This window comes from Lissotriton helveticus, chromosome 12 (genome assembly GCF_964261635.1).
Source record: "Lissotriton helveticus chromosome 12, aLisHel1.1, whole genome shotgun sequence".
NCBI classification, from domain to species: domain Eukaryota; kingdom Metazoa; phylum Chordata; class Amphibia; order Caudata; family Salamandridae; genus Lissotriton; species Lissotriton helveticus.
The window spans coordinates 212,540,670-212,564,185 of NC_136073.1; the positions used below are offsets into that span (position 1 = coordinate 212,540,670).

Consider the following 23,516-nt stretch of genomic DNA (forward strand, 5'->3'; position numbering starts at 1 on the left):
GTAGGCATAGGGCGGCCATTTCATTCATGGCCCAGGTACACGGCATAAAAGACCCTACAGGTTCCTTTTTGGTGAAAAAAGCCCTTCGCGGCTGGCAGCGCCTTGAGGGTTGCAAGCAAGATACGAGGCACCCGATTGGCTTAGACAGACTGTCTCTGCTTTTAGCAAAGCTGGATGAGACGTGTTCCTCCCATTTTGAAGCAGTTCTGTTCCGGGCAGCGTTCACATTGGCATTCCATGGGGCTATGAGGGTGAGCGAACTTGTCGCAAGGAACAAGAAAGATATGGAGGGAGGCTTGTGCAGCGATCACATCCAAATAAGGGGTGATTCGATGGTGATCGTGATAGCCAGGTCCAAGACTGACCAGTGGGCTATGGGAAACAGTGTGGTCGTACAGCGCAAGCGTGGGTCCCCTATCTGCCAGTTGAAATGTGTGGAAGACTATTTGGCGCTAAGGGCGGCCGCATGGGGGGGGAGCTTGCTCCGACACGAGGATGGCACTCCACTGACGAGATTTCAGTTTCAGAGGGTGCTAGCACTGTCGATCGCTGACGCGGGCATGGACCCGTGCGATTTTTGGGACCCACTCCTTTAGGATAGGGGCTGCTACTGAGGCTACAGCCAGGGGTCGGAGTGCTGAGGAAGTGAAACAATTGGTCCGTTGGTCCTCGAATTGCTTCAAGAGGTATGTGCGATTGCACATGTTGTGAGTCATCAATTGACATGCACTCACGTTTTCTGTCTTTGTTTACTTTACAGTTTCGCGAACCTGCCACGCGGGGCGGAATTTGAGGTCGACCCAGCACCAGGAGACCAGCGGTCAGAGGCCACCGACTGGAGAGAGGATGGTATGGGTCGTGGGCCACTCATACGTGAGGCGCGCCGGCGACGTATTCAAGGAAGGTGACGCGATTCACGCACCTGGGGAATACGGGTTCAGAGTGTCCTTCCATGGGAAGGGTGGGCTCGTTTTTGACCACTTTGAATCATTTTTCGAGGGGCTTCTAGGGCGGTATAGGTCACCGCCGTCTGTAGTCATAGTACACCTGGGAGGCAACGACTTGGTGACACTGGGTAGACGAGTGTTACTTGAACGAATTTTGTCAGCGGTTAGCTGGTTGGCTAAAAGAGTCCCGGGGTGTACGATTGCCTGGTCCCACATGATTCCTAGGAAGATGTGGCAGGGGGGCCTTTCGGTGTCAGCACTGAACCATTCAGTTAAACGGGTCAATAATAAAATAGGTAGATTGTTCCGTTCTGCGCAGTTGCATAACATTCCTCATGGGTGTATTCGGGGTGATCAAATGTATCTGAACGATGGGGTTCACCTGTCCAGGGAGGGGAATGACTTACTCATAGGAGACTTCGTAGCATGGCTAAAGGGTTTGAGGAAGCATGACCTTTAGGAGGATTTGGGGGGACCGGATAGTCGGTCAACTATCCGGTCTGTGGCGGTAAGGTCATGATCGGTGAGCAGTAATTTCAAGGTCCCTAGAGTGGGGCGCCACCCACAATGGATGGGAGCGCCCGGGGGAAGACGGCCATTGGCCCCTTCCACGGGGAGGCGGCACCCACTAAGGATGGGGCGCCTAGGGGGAGATGGCCATGGGCCCCTCCCAGGGGGGGAGGCGGTTAAATGCCCCTCCTACTAATTTCCCGGGGCCGGATATCCGCGACGGCGGATAGAGAGTGTGGGGATGGGGGGAGAGTCCACGCTGTCCTTCCTACAGAGACCTCATACGGGAACTCGGACGACCCTTAAGATGGCGTCGAGTAGAAAGGGGGCCCCCACCACGACAAGGGAAGTTACAGTTGGCAATGAGGGTACAGTCCTCTGCGCATGCGCCGCTCACACCGTGAGGGCGGGAGTCTGGTAGTAGGGATCTGACACCGGTTAAGACCTTGCCGTTGGCCCTTAATGCTAGGATGTACAATTTGAGTTAGAGTGTATGTATTTTCAGGATGTTAGCCAAAAGTACATGACTGCATCGAAATGTAATAAATGACAAATTGTACATTATGCATAATGATGAAACTTTTATTTAATGTTTTAAATTTTGTTTCATATTTTAATAAATACGGCCGGGAGGGTGACTCCCTCCCGCCTTCCAAAAGTTCAACTATTGTCCGACTTCCCATTCTTGGGGAAATGTGTTGGGAGGGGGTGGCGGGCATCCCGGCCATATGGTTTTGCGCCTCATTCAAAGCTAAAGCGCTGTCGGTAGGGGAGCAGCTACATACATATCCACACACAGTTTTGCTTCTTAGTGATTATTCACAGGAGGTTAGATGGCTTTGCAATGACTTATACAAATGTTTGGCATCACGGTTAGGGTTCAGTGGTGTTGTTGATCTCACACATTTGGTGCCCCTGTGGTTCCTCTTATGGAGGTTTTGCTCTCCTCACAAACAAAAAAGATTGCTGCAGCTGCAAAACTACATTAATTTCTGCATTAACATGCACATGCAAATCATACAGCCTGCTCCTCTCCCTGGGGGCTATCTCGATTGCAAATAAGATAGAGGCCTGCACCAGTTAGGTTTTTTTTGTCATTGTATTCCAGAGAAACATCAGATCTTCAATGATCATCAACATTTGATTGGGTTGGTGGGTGTGCAGGGCGTGGTGCCTTTCAGTGGGCAGATTTGTGCCAGGGTACTCCTGCAATGGTACGGCTGCCACATTGAAGCCGCATTCACGCAACACCTCAGAATGGATAATTGAGCCTGTAATTACCATGCTGCCGATCAGCAATAATCCCAGCGCATCAGCCTTGAAACAAAATAGTGCTCAGCAATAATATTTACATGGAAGAGTACCAGGGCTGCCGAATCCTTTTCCGGAAATATATTTTGATTGGCCCATAACACTTAGGGTGGTTGTCTCAGTGGGTTGGGAAGGTGCGGAAGAGAAATGGAAATTGATACATAGTTCATTCATATAGATACATACATTTTTCCTATCAGGTTCCCCACTAGTTTTAAGCAAATGTTTCTTACTCTTTTCTCAAATTGTAACCTTGTATAGGAAGTTGTCTAGAACCGAACATGTTTTTTCACAGATAGTGACTATTTCCCCTATTCGGTTTCCTTTGACGATGTCTGAAAATAAGAAAGCCAAAATGGGGCGAAGCAGTTTTTAAAATGATAAAATAAAAAACATGATGCAAGTTCTGTAAACGTTAACGGTGATATCCATCCCTATGAAGTTGCTTTCGAAGTGACCGCCATTTTTTCAGGTTTTAGACTGAATCAAACATACTTTTGTGCTTTTGCTTGTGAAATAACCTTTTGATTTTGATTAACATTGGAAAAATTAAACATGCAAAATTCTTCTTCTATTGATTGGGTTGGTACAGGGCTTGAGTCACAAAATAGACTGCACACTTAAGACTAACTTAGGTAGAAGAAAAGTTACATTTGTCATCGAAAATCTAAAATCACGCTTGCCTGCATAAAGATTCACAAAATATTTTGACCACAAATCCTACTTACAATTAGTCAAAATTTGCAAGCATGGTGAATTTTCTGTAGTCATAAATGTAGGGATGGCAAAAGTGGAGGTTAGGGCGTGGAAATGCAAAATTCTTGCGACAACTACTAAATTGTATTGTAACTTTGTATGTTTCATAAGTATTTTTTTTATCCATCCCTACTGAAGAAACAAATGTGAATCTACTTCTACTAAATTTCGAATTATGTTTCCAAGGCTTGAATGGGTATGGAACTCTACCATATTCCATGGGCATTCAGAGAAAGGGTTTTCCCATCTTTAAAAAATATTTTCGAGATAGAGAAAAATAGTTACGGTGCATTTTACTCTAAAAGTAAACATTACTGGTGGATTTTCTCATTGTTTTTAGTTAGGCCTGCACACACACATCTTCAAATTCTGTAGCTAATGTGTGCGAGACAAGACACTTATTCCAAATCACAAGTTAATTGTAAACTTGCATGCATGGTATTTATAAACTCGGCCCGACTCCAGGAGTCTGGATCTAAGGAGGCTTCGAGGAAACGTATGTGGGGGAATTAAAATTCATGTGGAAAGTGGGCTAGAACCAAAAAAAGGATTTGCTGTTAAAGACGCTGGCAAGGGGTTAGGACATCTATTCCGGAGGATTGTGGAAGCATGAATGACAAATGATCAAAACATGAGATATGGATATGAGGAGACAGGCTCCTCCCTAAGGAATTTTGGACAAGGGATATGAGAGTTTCTTGCAATTGCAGTGTCTTGAAATTAGATTTATCTTGCATGATGTTTTTAGTGGCTTGTTAAGAAGAGGATTATTTTAAAAGCTATCATGTTGGCCTATAGAGCAATCTATGCTTTGGTCCCAAGTACCTATCTGGCCATTTTATACATTATACCCCGACCAGAATTTTACTTTCCACTGAGGATCTGCTGTTTTCTAGCAATAGGGTCCGGTGCTCCAGGAGAGGCGGCTGCTCCTTTTTGGCCGCTCGTCCTGGATTATCTGCTGGTGATCCTTGTCCTACGAGAAGTGAGCTACATTTTCAACCACTTAAAACCTAGCTACTTTCTTCATGCTATTTGGGCTCTGGTGTCGACTATTCTGGTCTTTGCAGCACCGGGACGCACCTAGGAGTAGTTGATAAGCTACTCAAAACCTGATCCATCATTGGGTCTTTCCTTCAGTAGCCAAGAAGAATCCATTGTTGTCCTGCATCTTCCTACTTCAACTTTGCTGTATTAATAAGAGTCTAAGACACACTGAAGGCTGCAATTTAAATTAACTAGTTGGTAACTTAAAATCGACTGTATGTGCACATACATAACTAGTGACTGCAATATGTGTACAGAACTGAAAAAACGTTGGCCTCGTGGATACGTTTTTTTGGCCGAAATGTGAAAATAAGGCAAAATTTGCTTCTGGCAGTTTTTTGCAAAATGTCACTAGTTTCCCATTTATGTGCCTGTTAATGGCCATGGTATGACCGGCCCTTCTCAATAACTGGTGCGGAATCAGCTATTGGACTGGGAAGAATGCCCTTTGTACCAAACTTTATTTTTTTAATCGAATTCTTCTTCCTCCCCTGATGTTGCTTGGCACCGTTGTACAGCATCCAGTTGACTAGCCGGTTGGCTGAATTCGTGGATGCTTGTGGCCCACTCTTTGGGTCGTTTGCTCTTGGGCTACCACCCCTGTGAGTCAGGTGGCACTTCCGAGCTCGGAATACCCCCACTGTACTTTCATGTGCATGCACAAGCGTGGAGACACTGTCTCCTTGCTTTGCATGTAGCTTTGACATTGTGGTGCTGTTATTTTTTTCCTCTCCTGTTTTATTTACGTGCTTGTGAACTTCTAGCTTTGTGAACACTGTTTAATATAACCAAAGGAACACAGAGTATCCTGTTTGGTAGCAAACACACAAACCTCCGTGTTGGATACCCGTGTCCTTATTCCTAGGGCTTCACAAGAATTAGATGAGTATGCACTTTGTCATACCGCACACAGAATGTGTCCATTAGTTCTGTGTTTACTGCAATTCTGGTACAGCCTGACCTTCACAAACAATAGCTTTGTGATCATTAGACCTGTTCACAAACATTACCCACCCTTTAGACAGTGTGCCTACTTCTAACACTCTGTTGATATTTATACATCTTAGATTGTGTCCACTGGCCTCACTTGTCTCTAGCGGGATCACTGGCTCACTGTGACACATTCTGGTACTTGGTATTGTGTTTTGTAATGTGTAGTATTGTGTTTTGGTGTACTTTCCATATGATATGATCCTGCTTATATTGTAAATATATTTAAGCTGTATACTAGTATTTAAAAAGTTGTGTACGTACTCTTCTTGGCTGGCATTTATACTGTGTTGTTGATTGGTTGTCCATGTTACACTGTCCCTAGATTCACTCCACACACTCTCTCTTCAGTGAACCCTTGGACTGCTCACCCCTTTCAACCCATAGAGCCAAGGATGCTTAAGTGAGCCCCACTTAGTTTTTTATGGACTGAGTACCTCCAGTGCTGTTGGCTTGCGGCCCTGAGCCTTCTTTAATCTGCACAGCTCAGAGGCCCTTGTGCTTACACATTCAATGGAACTCAGCCTGTTATTTGCTCTTCACGAGTTATTAATTGTAAGGAAGTCAGAGACACCAAAATTCCCAAATGCATACAAGCGGACATAACGCGGCATGCACCACAGCACGTTGTCCCTGGATATGCACCCACAATATCAGGTCTCAGCTCTTCCATAGTGTATAAATGATGCCTTGTGATTATTTAAACAGACCACTGCATAAAATCAAGCTTTGGCAATCCTCGTGGATAAGTTCTTTGAAGGAAATGTGAAAATGAGGCTGAATTTGCCTCTGGCAGTTTTTGGCAAAATGTCACCGTCACTAGTATTATGATGTAGCACGATGCCCCCACCTGTGAGGTTTTGGCAAGAGATACCCAACATGTCACTTAAGTTGCTCGTCTCACAGATGAACCCTTGGCTGGTTGCCTCCAAGGGCTGCATGGTCCTATATTTCACACATGGACACATTACTAAAGCATTGCTCTGTTGTACTGTATTGTATGTATTGGTTTCGTTTACACATCTCTCCTCAGCGCAATGCAGCATTCTTTGTTAGTGGTGTGAAAGGGTGCCTTGGCCTCTAATGAAATCAAGTGAAATGAGCTCCATGCCCTCTCCTCGTTTATTTTGAAAAAGACATTGATTACTATCACAGCATCCACGCTCAACATCCCACAGCATCCACGCTCAACATCCCACAGCATCCACGCTCAACATCCCACAGCATCCACGCTCAACATCCCACAGCATCCACGCTCAACATCCCACAGCATCCACGCTCAACATCCCACAGCATCCACGCTCAACATCCCACAGCATCCACGCTCAACATCCCACAGCATCCACGGTCAACATCCCACAGCATCCACGGTCAACATCCCACAGCATCCACGGTCAACATCCCACAGCATCCACGGTCAACATCCCACAGCATCCACGGTCAACGTCCCACAAGCATCCACGGTCAACGTCCCACAAGCATCCACGGTCAACATCCCACAGCCATCCACGGTCAACGTCCCACAAGCATCCCCGCTCAACATCTCACAGCATCCCCGCTCAACATCCCACAGCATCCCCGCTCAACATCCCACAGCATCCCCGCTCGACATCCCACTAGCATCCACACTCGACATCCCACTAGCATCCACACTCGACATCCCACTAGCATCCACACTCGACATCCCACTAGCATCCACACTCGACATCCCACTAGCATCCACACTCGACATCCCACTAGCATCCACACTCGACATCCCACTAGCATCCACACTCAACATCCCACAGTATCCACACCCAACATCCCACAGTATGTCCACTTAGCCCATGCATTGACAGGCAATCCAAGACACTACAGGGTGCAATGGGACCCTCGCATGTCTTGGCCCAGGTGCTACTGCACCTATTGAACTAGCTGCGCCCCTGAAACATTTATACAGATAGCCAGTTGTGAGACAAGCTGGCCCTAAGTGGAAGGGAGAGGGAAAGAGTTAGCTAGGACCGATGCATAGCGGGCATGTCATTTTTCTTTAACTGCCTTGGGGGTCACAAATTGTAACGTTTCTCTTTACATGGTTTTGTTTGATCACTTCACGCCTGTACCTACAGGCATGCTAAGATAGGGAGTATAGAGAGGAGTGCATAGAGCAGACGAAAGCAGGAGGTGCCCAGAATGTTCCTTGTTTGCAGAGAGAGGGAACAGGTGATATGTGAGCAGGGAGGACAGAAAAAGATTTCAACTGTGGAGTAAAAATAAAAAGGTGGCTCCAAAGTGACAGTACCAAATGCCAAACATTTTCCGATCATTGGAAGCCAGGCCTCCCTGCCATGAAAGTCTAAACACTACCAGTCCCTTCTTTCTGGCTAAAATGTGGCTTCTGTTTCTTAATGGCACTCCAATGAGAAACCTCCCTGTGAGCCAAGAAATAGTTTATTTTTTTAGGTCGAGCCTTCCAGGCTTTGCAAAATACCTTTTGTGAGCTTACCAAGAACTTACAGGGACTTACAACGTTGCTTACCATTGGTTGGCTTTGTCACTCATTTGCTTGCTTCAATGGCTTTCCTTGTCCGAGCTTGTCCATCTTGTGTTTGTCCCTCCCCTGGAGCATTACCTCTTCACCATCGCTCTGACTAGCTGTCTTCTGTCCTTCCGCTCCTCACTTATCCCCTGCTTCCTGTGTCTGTCACTTTCGTGTGCTTCTTGCTCTTTTGCGTGCTTCTTCCCCATGCTTTTCTTTCCCCGCCCACGCTGCGTGCTCTTCTCTGCATGTGTGGTTCTTTACCCATCCCTTGTATTGCTCTCTCCCTCGTGCTCTGCTTTTACCTTCCCACCCTATGGAACTCAGTTCATTCATTCCTTTGGTACAACTCCTCCCAGAGGTCCTTTTCTTTCGAAATTTGTGATCCATGCAAAAAAAATTGTCATGTATGCATATGCCAGTGGAATGATACAACCTCAGGCAGTGGTCACATCATTGCATCTTCCTAAAAAAAAAAAATGAAGCAGCTAGTGGGCGCAGCTGGCTCACTGCTTCATTAAGTGGTCATGGCACCATATAAATATTAGGCTGTAACCTTTCTTCTGGCAATTGACAACTATTATGAATTCCTTTTTTATTATAGAGGAGCAAGAGGCATTTAACTTAGTGACTTGGTGCAGCGGCAAAAGACACCCTTTATGGCGAAGACGCAAAAGGGCGACACTATTACAAGCTGAACTTTTCCATCAGCTGAATGGGCGCATTCACTCACTGGAACTAACAAATGGGTGTCCTTTATGGGGAGCTCCAAGTGAACTGGACTGAATTTATTTGGCATCTGCTCACCAGCTTAACCCCTACCATGCTGGGCCGATTCCGCCGCTGTGCGGTAAACCAAAGAACAGGGCGGGGCCGTGACGAACCCCAGCCGTCATCAGCACACGAGCACCGTGGAGCGTGACGGCTGGGGTTCGTCATCAGCATGGAAGGGCTTAAAAATGCATTGGAAGTGAGAGTGGATGGATGTTGCGTTCAAAAACCTCATCTTCCATATTCTTCATTCATTCCTGGCTGCTTGACTTTGCTAATCAGCCTTTCTAGTGCAAATGCCTCTCTTCATTCACTAAATGAGACATACTAATAAGATGCTGGTGGTAAATAGGCACATTTCATTTTAACCTGATCCATGAAACTGTTTCGGTTTCGTCCAAGAAAGTTCTAATTTAAAAACACAAAGTAACTAAAATGTATAATTGGCAATGTGCAAGCCAGAAACAGTGTCAACACAACTCCTCCACGGTTCACGTTGTAAGGGTAGGTTGATTTTGCATACTTTTGGCCGGATTCAAATATTCTTTTGGGTTACCTCCTCTCCTCCAGATATCATCCAAAAAGTTCATTTCATATTGGTAGGTAGAAATGCAGACCATAAGGTCTCAAGTTTCTTGGCAGAATTTGGAGTTTGGATTTGGTGCTGGTGATGAGGTATCAACCTGATGACAAGTAGGCTTGATGTTATCACTAGCTGAATGTACACTTCAAAATCATGGATGTCAATAAGAGACAGCCAGGGGCAGCAGCAGCTACCCGTGGCTTGCCCCTTAGAGCCCTTGATCCCTGGTGTCGTAGATAACGAGGCAGTCAATAGCTTTCTGTAGATTGCAATCCTTGCACTTTTGAAAGTTATTCCACTGCCAACAAGAGGCTGTTGAGGATGTAATGGTGGAGTGAGCAGTCAACCCTTGCATATCATTGCAGGTCAAAGGGTGAGTGGTTTCACTTCTGCTACCCTTGGTATTTCCATGAATTGTTGTCCACAATGGTCATCCTCATGCCTCAAACCTGTTGAGGTGGGCTAAAGGTATCTTGGATTGCTTGAAGATTCACGCCTTTGCTTCTCTGCTGATGTGGCCAAAATGAGGGTCAGAATTATGGTGGTTAATATAATGGGGAAGAGCATACCTAGCAATCCAAAGAAAGACATGGAAGCAGAGACCAGTGACTTCTAGGGTCCTCATTACGAGCTGGCCAAAGAAGTATGCAGCCGCAGCTCGTCCGCTAAGGCGGGCAAGCACTGCCCTACTACATTTTGGACAGTGGAACAAGGAAAAATAAAATGATGATAACACTATGTTATTATCATTTTATTTTTCCGCTGTCAGGCAGGTTTACGGGGTGGGGCGGGGCTTGGCTGTCATCACAGCCAGCAAGGGGAGGAGCGGTGGGCACTTAAGTGTGCATGACGGTTTGGACGGCCATCTTGGGCCAGCCAAACAGCCATGCGCACTTTGCATGCACAGGCTCCCAATGTCTGTCTGAGCGCCAAACCACTCAGACCAATTGCAGCGCTGCAATGCAGCGTTGTGCTTGGCTTAGGGGAGCTTGGGTGTGCTTCCTGCTTCAAGAAGGAATAAAAGAGGACGACTGGAGGCGGCGGTCCGGCAGCAAGGTAAGTAACTTTTATTTATTTTCTGTTCCCTCCCCCACCCCTGCTACTCGGTAGCAGCCGCCACTGGAAGTATCCTAGGGAGATACCCCTTTTGGGCGACTGAAAGTTTTCTGGTGTCCCGGGTGCCCAATCTCCAGACTCTATAATCCTGATCTCATAGACGCCAGACCTGAAGACTTGTGGTGCTGTGGGGGCTGCGAGCAGTTGCTGTGCCCTGCTCCTGCCCGCTTGTATACTTCAGCCTGGGGAAGCAGAAAAAGCTCCCCCTGCAGAAGTAATGGAAACTCTGCCCTATTGCCACATCCAACTCCCTTTTGTTGCGACAGGACCCCAAAAAAAGCCCCCTCATCATTTACCATCGACGTCAAGCAGGGAGTCAATATGTGTGTATCGGAGCACGCTATTTCACTTGGGAGTATTCCCAAATCCATGTGTTATTACTCATTCTGGGGGAAATAACTCGTAATCCTTGTTAACTCACAGGGAATTACCAGCTGGAGTCATTATTTCCGCCATGGTACCTCCACGCGGATTTAACAAGGAACTCGTAATGATGGCCATGACAGGCAGAAATTAACTAAATGTACAGCCTATAAACTCGAACAGCTGGCTCAAGTATGGCTTTCACTCCGCATGTGTTTGATCAGCTAACAGTTTGTTTTGGTTGGATAGAAATGATAGATGACCTTGGTGAAGTTGTTGATGTTATGTTCCCTCTTGTCTTTTCACTGAATCCCGACTTCTGTTATTTCCGTATCTTCTCTACCTCGTTTATAAGTGATTCATAAACATCTCCTTACAAACTGCTGGGATCTTCCATCTAGTTTGGTTTCATGTTACAAACATAGACTGAAGATACATTTTTCTAAAAATCATATTTTCTAAATTAGTCTGCTACAATATTGACTTTCACAATTAATTCAACATTTTATAATTCACATGGTAGAATATTCTTAAAGCACAAAACAGCCAAAACACATAACTAGTGGTGATAAATTTATTCTCTACCACTAATCGTCATAATATTTATATATTTTTATATTTACAAGTAATACAGGGTCAGAAGGTTGCCCCAATCAGAGCGTGCAAAAATAGAAAAGTTGGGTGGATTTAGTGATGAAGAAAAAAGAAGGAAAATTGGCAAAGATGGTGATATAAAAACAGTTGTATAATTCAAATACAAGGATCAATAATCATCCCCACATCAAGACCTGACCATAAATCAATTTTGCAACAAATCATTCAAGTTGTTTAAGAACCGTTGTGATTAGTAAATCCTATGCACATAGAAAGGAAATATTAATGGTCCAGGTCAATAATCTGTAATAAGCGTCGACGTTGCGACTCGACTATTGGCCACACGGTGAATTAAGCCTGGGCCGGGCGAGTCTTCATCGGGACTAGATGGGCAACCGTATATTCTTTGGAATGACCCTAGGAGACAGAAAATGATTGATCTAAATAGGCTGTTTACTAGTTAATAAATTAATAATAACAGGAAAGGGATCATGTGGCTTACCCTGACGTGGATGGATGTATCTATGTTCAATTTTCAATTTCAATTAAAGAAGATAACGTCCTCCTAAAAGAATGTAATTACATTCTAATGAGGACCAACTTACAAACGTTATTTAAGCATTAGGCATAGAAACTGGCAACTCAAAAATTGTTACCTTGATGTATATATGCCTCCGGGAGAATTCACATGAGGTTCTCCTTTCTCTCTTGTCCACTCCATTGTTTCATTCCAAGAGTTACTGGAATCAAAAGTGACATATTCCAGATATCTCATTATTTGAGATGGAGTTACAATAAAGTTAACTTGTTGAGGGACTACATGTGCCAAGTATCTTACCGTGATTCGAAAGGCAGACGTGATGTATGAAGATTCTCACAAGAAACTGCGTTTAAAAAAAAAAAAAGAATATCCTTCCCAACCGGCAAAATGTCTTTTCTCACTACAAACAACGGAACCCAAAAGAAAACACAATCAGGATCATGGGTGTAGAGAACCACATCGAGTTCTATAGCGTAGGTAAGGCTGAATAAAAGAATTAAAACCGCTTACCTAACTAATTCAGAATCTATTCCTGTTTTTCTACTCCTCGTTGTCTCGTTCCGACAGCTCACAAAGAGACTGCCATCGAGTTCCGAGTTTTGGCAAAGTTAGTAGACAGCAATGATTCCCCCGCGAGGTGGAAAGTAAAAAATTGCGGCCGCCATATTGGAATGGTGAAAAGTTCCGTCTTGGAATCTCAAGGTATATCTCGGGAGTGTATAATTAAAAACCGGAGATACCAAGTCAGCCCATGTTCACACGTATATCTACAAAGGGATCTTTGGACACTAAGTGAACATAAGCGGTCCGGGCATAAGTACATCATTCAGTCCTATATGTGAATGCTATAAGCAACTTAATTGCGAGATGGTAAATTACAAAAGGAAATAAATAAAATAAAATCACAATTTAAACATTGGCATTCTAAAATAATAACGAAGACAATCACAATTACAACAAAAAAACATTTTGGCATAATAGCAACAAAGACATGTTACAACTTGAACTAGTAATGTCAGATCCACCACAGGATGTATGTCTAGTATATTTAATGTGTGTGATAACAACACAGACATATTACTTGAACCAGCCATGTCAGATCCAACACAGGATGTATGTGCAGTATATTTCATGTGCGTATCAATACAGTTGGCTGAAAAATGATTCATGTACACAAGCTATGTAATAAGGAATGACACCTGTCTGTTAATCTCTTCCATTTCGTTGAGTCCAGATTTCACAGTGTCCAAAAGGTGTATCCATTTACACTCTCTCTTGTTCAAAACGGCACCTAAGTCTCCTCCTCGGGGGTTGATTGTAACCTTTTCAATCACCCACCATTGGAGGCTGTTGGCATCATGATTAAACCTGATGAAATGGTCTACTAAGGGTGCCCCTTGAGTTTTGCACCGTATTCTGCTGGTGTGTTGGAGGATTCGGCATTTAACTTTTTGGACAGTCTGTCCAACATATAAAAAACCACATGGGCACTTGATAGTATAAATGACACCTGCAGTGTTACAGTTGCTGTGGCTCTTTAGAGTGTAAGTTGCATCATTATGTGTGAAACTTACGCATTCTGAGGTCAAAACACAGGCCTTACATCCACCGCATTTGGTATGTCCTAACACTGGTGCATGCCCCACAGTGTAGTCTGTCCTGCTTGGTGCGGTGACCTCAGCAGGGATTGTACCAAGTGATCTCGAATGTTTTTTCCTTTTCTAAATGCATGTAAGGGAGGTGGCATTCCCCCTAATTCCTCCTGCACTAAGTGCCAGTGACGATTAATCAGTTTCTTTATAACACTACTCTTTGTGTTAAAAGTTGTCACACATACTAGGCGTTCCTCCTTCTGTTCTTTTTGCTGGGTCTCCAGTAGCTGCTCCCGATGGTTATACCACGCACGTTTCCGTGCCCTTTTCAGGAGACGCGGTGGATACGCGGTAGATTTATTGTCTATAATTGATTTATGTTTTGATTGCAACATTGAATAATGTCAGAAAGAGAAACTCTGACGTACACTGGGGACTATATAGATAAACTCCTTCAGGAAGAGGGAGGTGGTACTTTTTTGACGGATAATACTACTGGGGGGGATTTATCCTTGAACAGCAAAATTCTAAAATTGGAACGTCTTGAGAAAAAACTCATAAGAACTCGTCTACATGGTCACACTTTGGCCAAGTATCTGAGGGCCAATGTGATTCCCACTGGTCTCCAAGTACGGAACGAGCCAGCAATTTTCCTAGAACATCCAAAATTTAAAGAAAACTTTAGTTTTGTATCAAATACATGCTCAAGACATTGGATGGTCTTGGGCATTGAAACAGCGGTTGAGGAGGTCGAACGATTAACTAGAGAAATAGCCGAGTTGAGAAAAGAGATTGTGGATGACAAAGCTTTGGTAAATGCGAAAGAAGCCCTAGAAAGGTTGGAAAATACCATTCGGGAATTCGACATCTATACCCAGGGAACTAAACTTGATAAAGTTACCAGGGACATCCAAGTGTATGATAAGAAGAACACCTACCCATATCTCCAAGAGGGTATTATCAAAGGGATCAAAGAGGTGGCCTCTCTAGTAGAGGCAGAGGAGGCTATAGAAAGTACAGTACCTTCTCTGGCTCATCCTTTGGGAGTGGGTCAGGGAGTGATTCGGAACAACCTAGCACTAGTACCAGTGGCCCCGCAACCAGTAATAATAACAATTTTGCACAAAACTTTTCTGAACACCAACCTTTTATAGGACAGGAACAATGGTGGAGCCCCCGTGGGAGAGGCCGCCCCTGGGGGAGACCCAGGGGAGGCCGTGGCGTCACCTGCAACCAAGGTACGGGGAGGGGGAAAAGACAACCCCAGAACCAACAAGAATACCAGGGGGATATTCGCACACGCCAGAAACATTACAGATGGTAGTCTATAAAAAGGACAATCCTGTCATCAATTTGTCAGACTATATGCTTACCACTGCTGAGCAAGACGTTCTATCAAAAGGGTTATCCTTTGTCCCTACAACTATGCCTAACAATTTCAATCTGAAGATTGAATTACATCAGTTCTTCAGAAAAGTACGACTAAAATATTATTTTCATAAAACTCCCTTTAATCCGACTTTTTCGGGTAGTGGCCTCAGACCTCCCTCTAAATTCAATCCACCTGCACATCTTTTGGATCACAAAATTCTTGCTTTTGAACAGGTGGTAATACGCAATATTGACAACGCACTTGCTAGCCGTAAGTATGTTCAATATAACATAAGCAAACAAGAAAAGGAAGCTCTATTCACCCTAAAAAACAATGGCAATATAGTCATTAAACCCGCGGACAAGGGGGGAGCAATTGTTGTTCAGAATGTTGACAAATATAAGGATGAGATTCTTTCCCAATTAACTGTAGAAGGCAATTACACTCTTCTAAAAAAAAGATCCCACAAAGGAAGTCAGTCTTCTTATTAGTAACATCACAAAAACTGCTCGGGAAGAAGGTCAGATAAACAAACTTGAATTTGAATTTTTAAACAACAAGCATCCTCGGATGCCAACAATATACACCCTTCCCAAAGTGCATAAGCGGCTGACTGATCCTCCTGGCCGCCCCATTATCTCGGGCTGCGGTTCTTTATTAGAACCACTCTGCAAGTATGTTGATGTTTTTTTAAAACCAATAGCTACTGCTACATCAACATATTTGCGAGATACCACACAGACTATTCGGTTGGTTGAAGGACGGAGGTATGACCATAGTGACTCTTTATTGGTCACTATGGACATTACCTCCCTCTACACTAATATTCCCCAGCAGGCAGCTTTAGAGTGTATGGAGAGATTTCTCAATCTTAGACCAGCCCCCCATAGAGTTTCTACGGAGTTTATTATTAACTTGCTCACCTTAGCAATGACAAAAAACTTTTTTGTGTTCCTAAACAGATATTACATCCAGACAAAAGGCGTCGCTATGGGGGCTAGCTTTGCCCCGAACCTAGCGATTATCTATATGAGTGACTATGAATCACAATTTGTCCTCAATCCGAGCAACCCTTACCAGAATCACATATCACTGTGGGCCCGGTACATTGACGACGTCCTATTGATATGGGAGGGAAGTAAAGATCAATTGTCAATGTTCCATGGTTGGCTCAATGATCTCTCACAGGATATCCAATTTACCCTGGAGTCAGATAGTATGTCTATCAACTTTTTGGACATTCAAATCAAGGCAGAAGCAGGAACTCTATATACCACTCTATATAGAAAGAGCAGTGAGAGGAACACCCTCCTCAGATATACCAGTCATCATCCTCGCAACCTCAGGGACAATTTACCCTTCGGGCAATTCCTGAGGTTGCGACGGAATTGTACGAAAAAGGAGGACTATTTTGATGAGTCCTCTCTACTAATCAGTAGACTGCTGGAACGGGGTTATCCATCGCGTCTCCTGAAAAGGGCACGGAAACGTGCGTGGTATAACCATCGGGAGCAGCTACTGGAGACCCAGCAAAAAGAACAGAAGGCGGAACGCCTAGTATGTGTGACAACTTTTAACACAAAGAGTAGTGTTATAAAGAAACTGATTAATCGTCACTGGCACTTAGTGCAGGAGGAACTAGGGGGAATGCCACCTCCCTTACATGCATTTAGAAAAGGAAAAAACATTCGAGATCACTTGGTACAATCCCTGCTGAGGTCACCGCAACAAGCAGGACAGACTACACTGTGGGGGCATGCACCAGTGTTAGGACATACCAAATGCGGTGGATGTAAGGCCTGTGTTTTGACCTCAGAATGCGTAAGTTTCACACATAATGATGCAACTTACACTCTAAAGAGCCACAGCAACTGTAACACTGCAGGTGTCATTCATACTATCAAGTGCCCATGTGGTTTTTTATATGTTGGACAGACTGTCCAAAAAGTTAAATGCCGAATCCTCCAACACACCAGCAGAATACGGTGCAAAACTCAAGGGGCACCCTTAGCAGACCATTTCATCAGGTTTAATCATGATGCCAACAGCCTCCAATGGTGGGTGATTGAAAAGGTTACAATCAACCCCCGAGGAGGAGACTTAGGTGCCGTTTTGAACAAGAGAGTGTAAATGGATACACCTTTTGGACACTGTGAAATCTGGACTCAACGAAATGGAAGAGATTAACAGACAGGTGTCATTCCTTATTACATAGCTTGTGTACATGAATCATTTTTCAGCCAACTGTATTGATACGCACATGAAATATACTGCACATACATCCTGTGTTGGATCTGACATGACTGGTTCAAGTAATATGTCTGTGTTGTTATCACACACATTAAATATACTAGACATACATCCTGTGGTGGATCTGACATTACTAGTTCAAGTTGTAACATGTCTTTGTTGCTATTATGCCAAAATGTTTTTTTGTTGTAATTGTGATTGTCTTTGTTATTATTTTAGAATGCCAATGTTTAAATTGTGATTTTATTTTATTTATTTCCTTTTGTAATTTACCATCTCGCAATTAAGTTGCTTATAGCATTCACATATAGGACTGAATGATGTACTTATGCCCGGACCGCTTATGTTCACTTAGTGTCCAAAGATCCCTTTGTAGATATACGTGTTAACATGGGCTGACTTGGTATCTCCGGTTTTTAATTATACACTCCCGAGATATACCTTGAGATTCCAAGACGGAACTTTTCACCATTCCAATATGGCGGCCGCAATTTTTTACTTTCCACCTCGCGGGGGAATGATTGCTGTCTACTAACTTTGCCAAAACTCGGAACTCGATGGCAGTCTCCTTGTGAGCTGTCGGAACGAGACAACGAGGAGTAGAAAAACAGGAATAGATTCTGAATTAGTTAGGTAAGCGGTTTTAATTCTTTTATTCAGCCTTACCTACGCTATAGAACTCGATGTGGTTCTCTACACCCATGATCCTGATTGTGTTTTCTTTTGGGTTCCGTTGTTTGTAGTGAGAAAAGACATTTTGCCGGTTGCGAAGGATATTCATTTTTTTTTTTTTTTAAACGCAGTTTCTTGTGAGAATCTTCATACATCACGTCTGCCTTTCGAATCACGGTAAGATACTTGGCACATGTAGTCCCTCAACAAGTTAACTTTATTGTAACTCCATCTCAAATAATGAGATATCTGGAATATGTCACTTTTGATTCCAGTAACTCTTGGAATGAAACAATGGAGTGGGAAAGAGAGAAATGAGAACCTCATGTGAATTCTCCCGGAGGCATATATACATCAAGGTAACAATTTTTGAGTTGCCAGTTTCTATGCCTAATGCTTAAATAACGTTTGTAAGTTGGTCCTCATTAGAATGTAATTACATTCTTTTAGGAGGACGTTATCTTCATTAATTGAAATAGAAAATTGAACATAGATACATCCATCCACGTCAGGGTAAGCCCCATGATCCCTTTCCTGTTATTATTAATTTATTCACTAGTAAACAGCCTATTTAGATCAATCATTTTCTGTCTCCTAGGGTCATTCCAAAGAATATACGGTTGCCCATCTAGTCCTGATGAAGACTCGCCCGGCCCAGGCTTAATTCACCGTGTGGCCAATAGTCGAGTCGAAACGTCGACGCTTATTACAGATTATTGACCTGGACCATTAATATTTCCTTTATATGTGCATAGGATTTACTAATCACAACGGTTCTTAAACAACTTGAATGATTTGTTGCAAAATTGATTCATGGTCCGGTCTTGATGTGGGGATGATTATTGATCCTTGTATTTGAATTATACAATTGTTTTTATATCACCATCTTTGCCAATTTTCCTTCTTTTTTCTTCATCACTAAATCCACCCAACTTTTCTATTTTTGCACGCTCTGATTGGGGCAACCTTCTGACCCTGTATTACTTGTAAATATAAAAATATATAAATATTATGACGATTAGTGGTAGAGAATAAATTTATCACCACTAGTTATGTGTTTTGGCTGTTTTGTGCTTTAAGAATATTCTACCATGTGAAATTATAAAATGTTGAATTAATTGTGATATTTGAACATCAGTCCATTGGACCACTGTTTTTTGGTACTGTCAAACTCCCAGGTCCTGGACTTACTGGGTAATGGTTACAATATTGACTTTAGTCACTTATATCTGCCTAGAAAAATGAAAGCGATTTACGTCTCACTCAGCAATACAAGACGTGCTGTGGTATTTACAAGGTAATACCCAATATGAAGAACAGATGTTTCCACCGGCTTTTCCACATTGCATTAAATGTTGGTGTAGGGTGTAAATATTGACCTATGTGTCCCCTCATACTCTACAGCAGATTGTTAAGCCATAGACTCCACTGTATCTCTGTTGTGTGGGTATTTTAAACAAACCTATAGAATGTGTAAGGCAAAGGTGTTTTTCTGGGTCCAGCTGTTAAAGATGCTCACGCCTCTTCATTCTGTCTCTCTTCCAGTGTTTTGCCAAAGAGCTGGTGATCACAGACCACAAAGATCTGGATGAGGAGTGCATCAGGAACGAGTTGAAGAAGGCGGGTGGAGCCAACTACGACGCCCAGGCAGAGTAAGGGAAGTGGTGGCCCCTGCTCCTTCCTGTGGATAAGGCAGCCCTGGGGAAACCGAGGACAAGCAGGAAAACCAAGAGGAAAGCAGAGGCAGCCTACTGTTTTGCATTTCACGTTACTACATCATCCCCCAACTTCCTCCTGTCACCAAGGGACATCTCATTTTTCCTTCCCATGCAATGACTGTCTTTCCCTTTTGCGAATGTGCAGAATTGCTTGCCCGCCTAGCTGCCAAGAGACCCCCTGTTATGTGAGACACCTCGAGCTGGCTTTTTAGAAAGCAGGGCTTCACATGCGGAAACCTTGTAGATTCACTTCCCCGTTATTTGTACGGAAAGGGCGTTAGTAAACAGACCAAACTGGCTCAAGGTGTCCCACATGGCCATTGAACCCTGCGTATAAACTCTGATCAGCCCATTTCATCTATTCCGGTGCACCCACAAAGCTGCACTCATTCCGTGAGCATCAGTAAATGCACAGAGACTCCCATCCCTTTCCTCCCAGGTATTCCATCCATGAGTCATTGATTCTAGTGTATACGCGCAGAGCCGCTAATCCCATCAGTGCCAGCATACAGACATAGAATTACTCGCCCGTAGTCCTATTTTCGGCTGACAAAGCTACTTGTCTTATTATTCTCATTGATTCTAACATATTGACACAGAGCCACTAATCCCGTCAATAAGAGAGTGCACAAACTGAATCACTCATTCCCTAATTCCCATTGTTAGTGTACAGTGTTATTCATCTCATTGATCTAATTGATTCTAGTGTATTCACACAGCCACTAATTCCATCAATACCACCAGGCATACACAGATTCACTCATTCGCTAAATCACACTATAAAGCACAGAGCTTCTCCTCTCATTCATCTCATTGATCTTAGCGTATACACACAGAGCCACTAATCCCATCGATACCACCATGCACACACAAAATCATTCATTCCATGAGTTGTATTCATAGTGCACAGAGCCACTCACCTCACTGTGCTCATTGATTCTTGCCTGTACATAGAGCCACTAATCCCTTTAACAGCTTCACATGGAGAATCAATTGTTTCCTCAATCCTCCCATGAGCACACAGAGCGGCTCGTTTTATGGATTTTAGCAAATGCAGTGGTCACTAATTCTGTCATTCCCAGCATGCCTGTACACAGACACTCATTCCATTAGTCCCATTTGAAGTGTACAGAGTCACTCATTTAATTGATTCTAGCACATACACAATCACTGGTCCTATCAATCTGAGCATACATACGCAGAGTAACTCCTTTAGTCAATCCTATTGTAAGAGCACAGGACTACTCGTCTCATTGATTCTAGCGTATATACACAGAACCACTAATTTCATTGTTCCGAGCACACACACAAAGAATCAATCATTCCAGGAATTCCATAATAAGCGCACATAGCCACTCACAATGATCCTTGCGTTTATATATAAGCCACTAATGCCCAGTATCTGCAAACGGCTATTTATCCCTTTGGTCCCAGAGTATGCTTACAAGACGCCTCATCCCATCAATCGCAGTGTATGTGAAGAGCCGCTCATGCAACCTATCCTATTGTTTGCATGCAACTGCTAATTCCATCCACACCATAATACGTACAGCTTCCAAGTCTTCCCCTGGTGATGCCTTGTCCAAAGGAGCTCGTCATGCGCCTAGATTCGAACATGAGCTTCCTGGGCGCCTGATGTAATCGTTGATGCGGATTCTACTCGCTTTCAGCCACTCATCATCGCTTGCCATCTGAAATCTCCTCGACTTGTGGGGATGTGCTTTGTGGACCATGCTACCATCGCTGGCCATAGAACGATGTATTATGACTTTTGCTAAGCTGTGCTTCATTCAATCGCGGAGATAACGTAATTTGTAAGTAGTACTAGCTCGCTGCAAATTTTTTGTTATCTTCCCTCTCAAAGTCTGATCAAAGGGGGAGAAATACACTTGCCTTAAAAGAAACAAATTGCTTTAATAGCTGCTGCACTTCTTCCCACCATGCACACAAAACAGATCTTTTAATGTGAATGTCAAGGTTGCCATGGCAGCAGTGTGTTATTTTCTGGAAGTCTGGCTGTTCGCTGGGTTTTTGTATAGCCTCTTTTTGTCTATCGCATGAAAGTTGTTGGCCGCCAAGGCCATTCCTGTATCCTGACGAACAGAGAGAAGCGAGGATTTTTGTAATTGCATATTTCTTTACAGTAGTGAAGATGTATTTTCATGTGAGTAGTAACAGGGTGGGATGAGTTTGGGTTCACTGGTATTCTGATATTTTGGCAGAAGAGTTTAAATTGGTCACGTTGCGAAAGGCTGGCCCCTTTAACTCAAAATGCAAGATTGGCTAAGGACTCAATTTTGGGGCTCAAGTAAAAGGCGGGATCATATTTGCGCTGCTTCTGTGTAATAATTATTCTGCGGATTACCAACAGAGGGAAATGTACTGTATTGGAAAATTTCATGCTAAAAGCCAACCACTGGGTAAAAACATGATGATAAACATTTTTTTTCAAACTTTGTGTCCTTGTCTTTGCACCTTAACTACTAACTGCTGTCACAAAGCTGAGCCTGCAACCTCAGGGCAGAATGTATTTGGAAGCATTCCTCTATAAAATGAGGAAGAAAAATGATGTCTTGGCGAAAGCAAAACTGAAATCCTGCGACTGAGAATCTTGTTTTCTAGCAGATGGAAAGCAGTATGTTCTGAATTATAAATTCTGATTCATGTGTCCAGCGCCAGGTGAAGTAATGGAATTAATTCATGGTTACATATCATGTAACACCCAACCACCAGAGTATTTAATCGCACAAACAACCCTGTGTGAAACTAATATAGCTGAGTCATCCTGTCCTTATACAAACGGAGTTCATTTTCGTGCCTGGAGGTGGAAATATTCAGGATTATAAGCACTTTCTACATCTGGTCTTCATCCGGTGAAATCAGACATGTCATTTCAATGGAAATTGGCCTCCCTGCTCTCACACCTAACAAATCCTACCAGAACAAACGCTACGTCCTTCAACAACTACAATACACACTATTTGCACCACTGCATTGTGCTAGCATTTGCTCTAGGTTACCACGCCAATCTCCTCAAACAGTTTTTATCAATTTGTGTCACTAGAGAAATTGTCCTGCACTGGTGGTTCTCCTGTCTGGCTAACTGGATCACTATGTTGAACTGTATTCCCACCACTGTCTCTGCCATTAGAAGATGTGAAGTTATGCAAGGTTGGATATTATAGTCTATTCTTTGTAATATTTCCTTGATTCTAATCAACAATAACCTGGGATTTCACATGCATGCGGATGACACTCAGATATATATTTTTATTACAGGCCAGAAGAATGCGGGTCAATTAGGAGGTGCATAGCAGACTTTATAAGAATATTACAGATGTGTTAGCTCTTGTTTAATGTACTTATGAAAGAAGGAAGGGCGTTCTATGACCACCTACAAGTGTGCTTTACCAGATGGTCCCCAAAAGGTTCTATGACTTTGGAGCCATCGTGGACACAGCATTTTCTTGATCCCTCAGAGCGACGCTGTCACAGGGAACATGTTTTAACGTCCCTGTTCCTTCCATGGAATCCCGCCTCTACTACACCTGCTGATTTGGCTCTGCTGTCTTAATTGTGGACCTCTCCCATTTGGACCTGCACTCGAATAAATCTAGAACTCCCCAACAACGTGATAACTAAGGTCCAATGAGTTAAAATCGAACAACCCACTGCTTCCTTGGTGTGAAATATTGTCTGCACCTTTTCACTGTGCTGAAAACCTTCCATTGGTCTCTGCTGCACCAAAGGGTTGACTTCAAGGTACTTTGTTTCAAGCAGCAGCCCTTCTGTAATCGAGCACTCTTCTATTTCACCAGATTAATCATACTTTAATAACAAGTCAAGTGCTTGGGTTCGATTACTC

General features: G+C 43.5%; 1 protein-coding gene across 1 annotated transcript in view; it reads left to right on the plus strand.

The window, feature by feature from the left end:
• Positions 1-22,104, plus strand: part of COTL1 (coactosin like F-actin binding protein 1) — an 87,443-nt gene extending 65,339 nt beyond the window's left edge. The window contains exon 4 of the mRNA XM_078670785.1: positions 19,479-22,104. Coding sequence (XP_078526911.1) covers positions 19,479-19,589 — 111 coding nt within the window. The 3' untranslated portion in view covers positions 19,590-22,104. The remainder of the gene's footprint in view (positions 1-19,478) is intronic.
• The last annotated feature ends 1,412 nt before the right edge of the window (positions 22,105-23,516 follow it).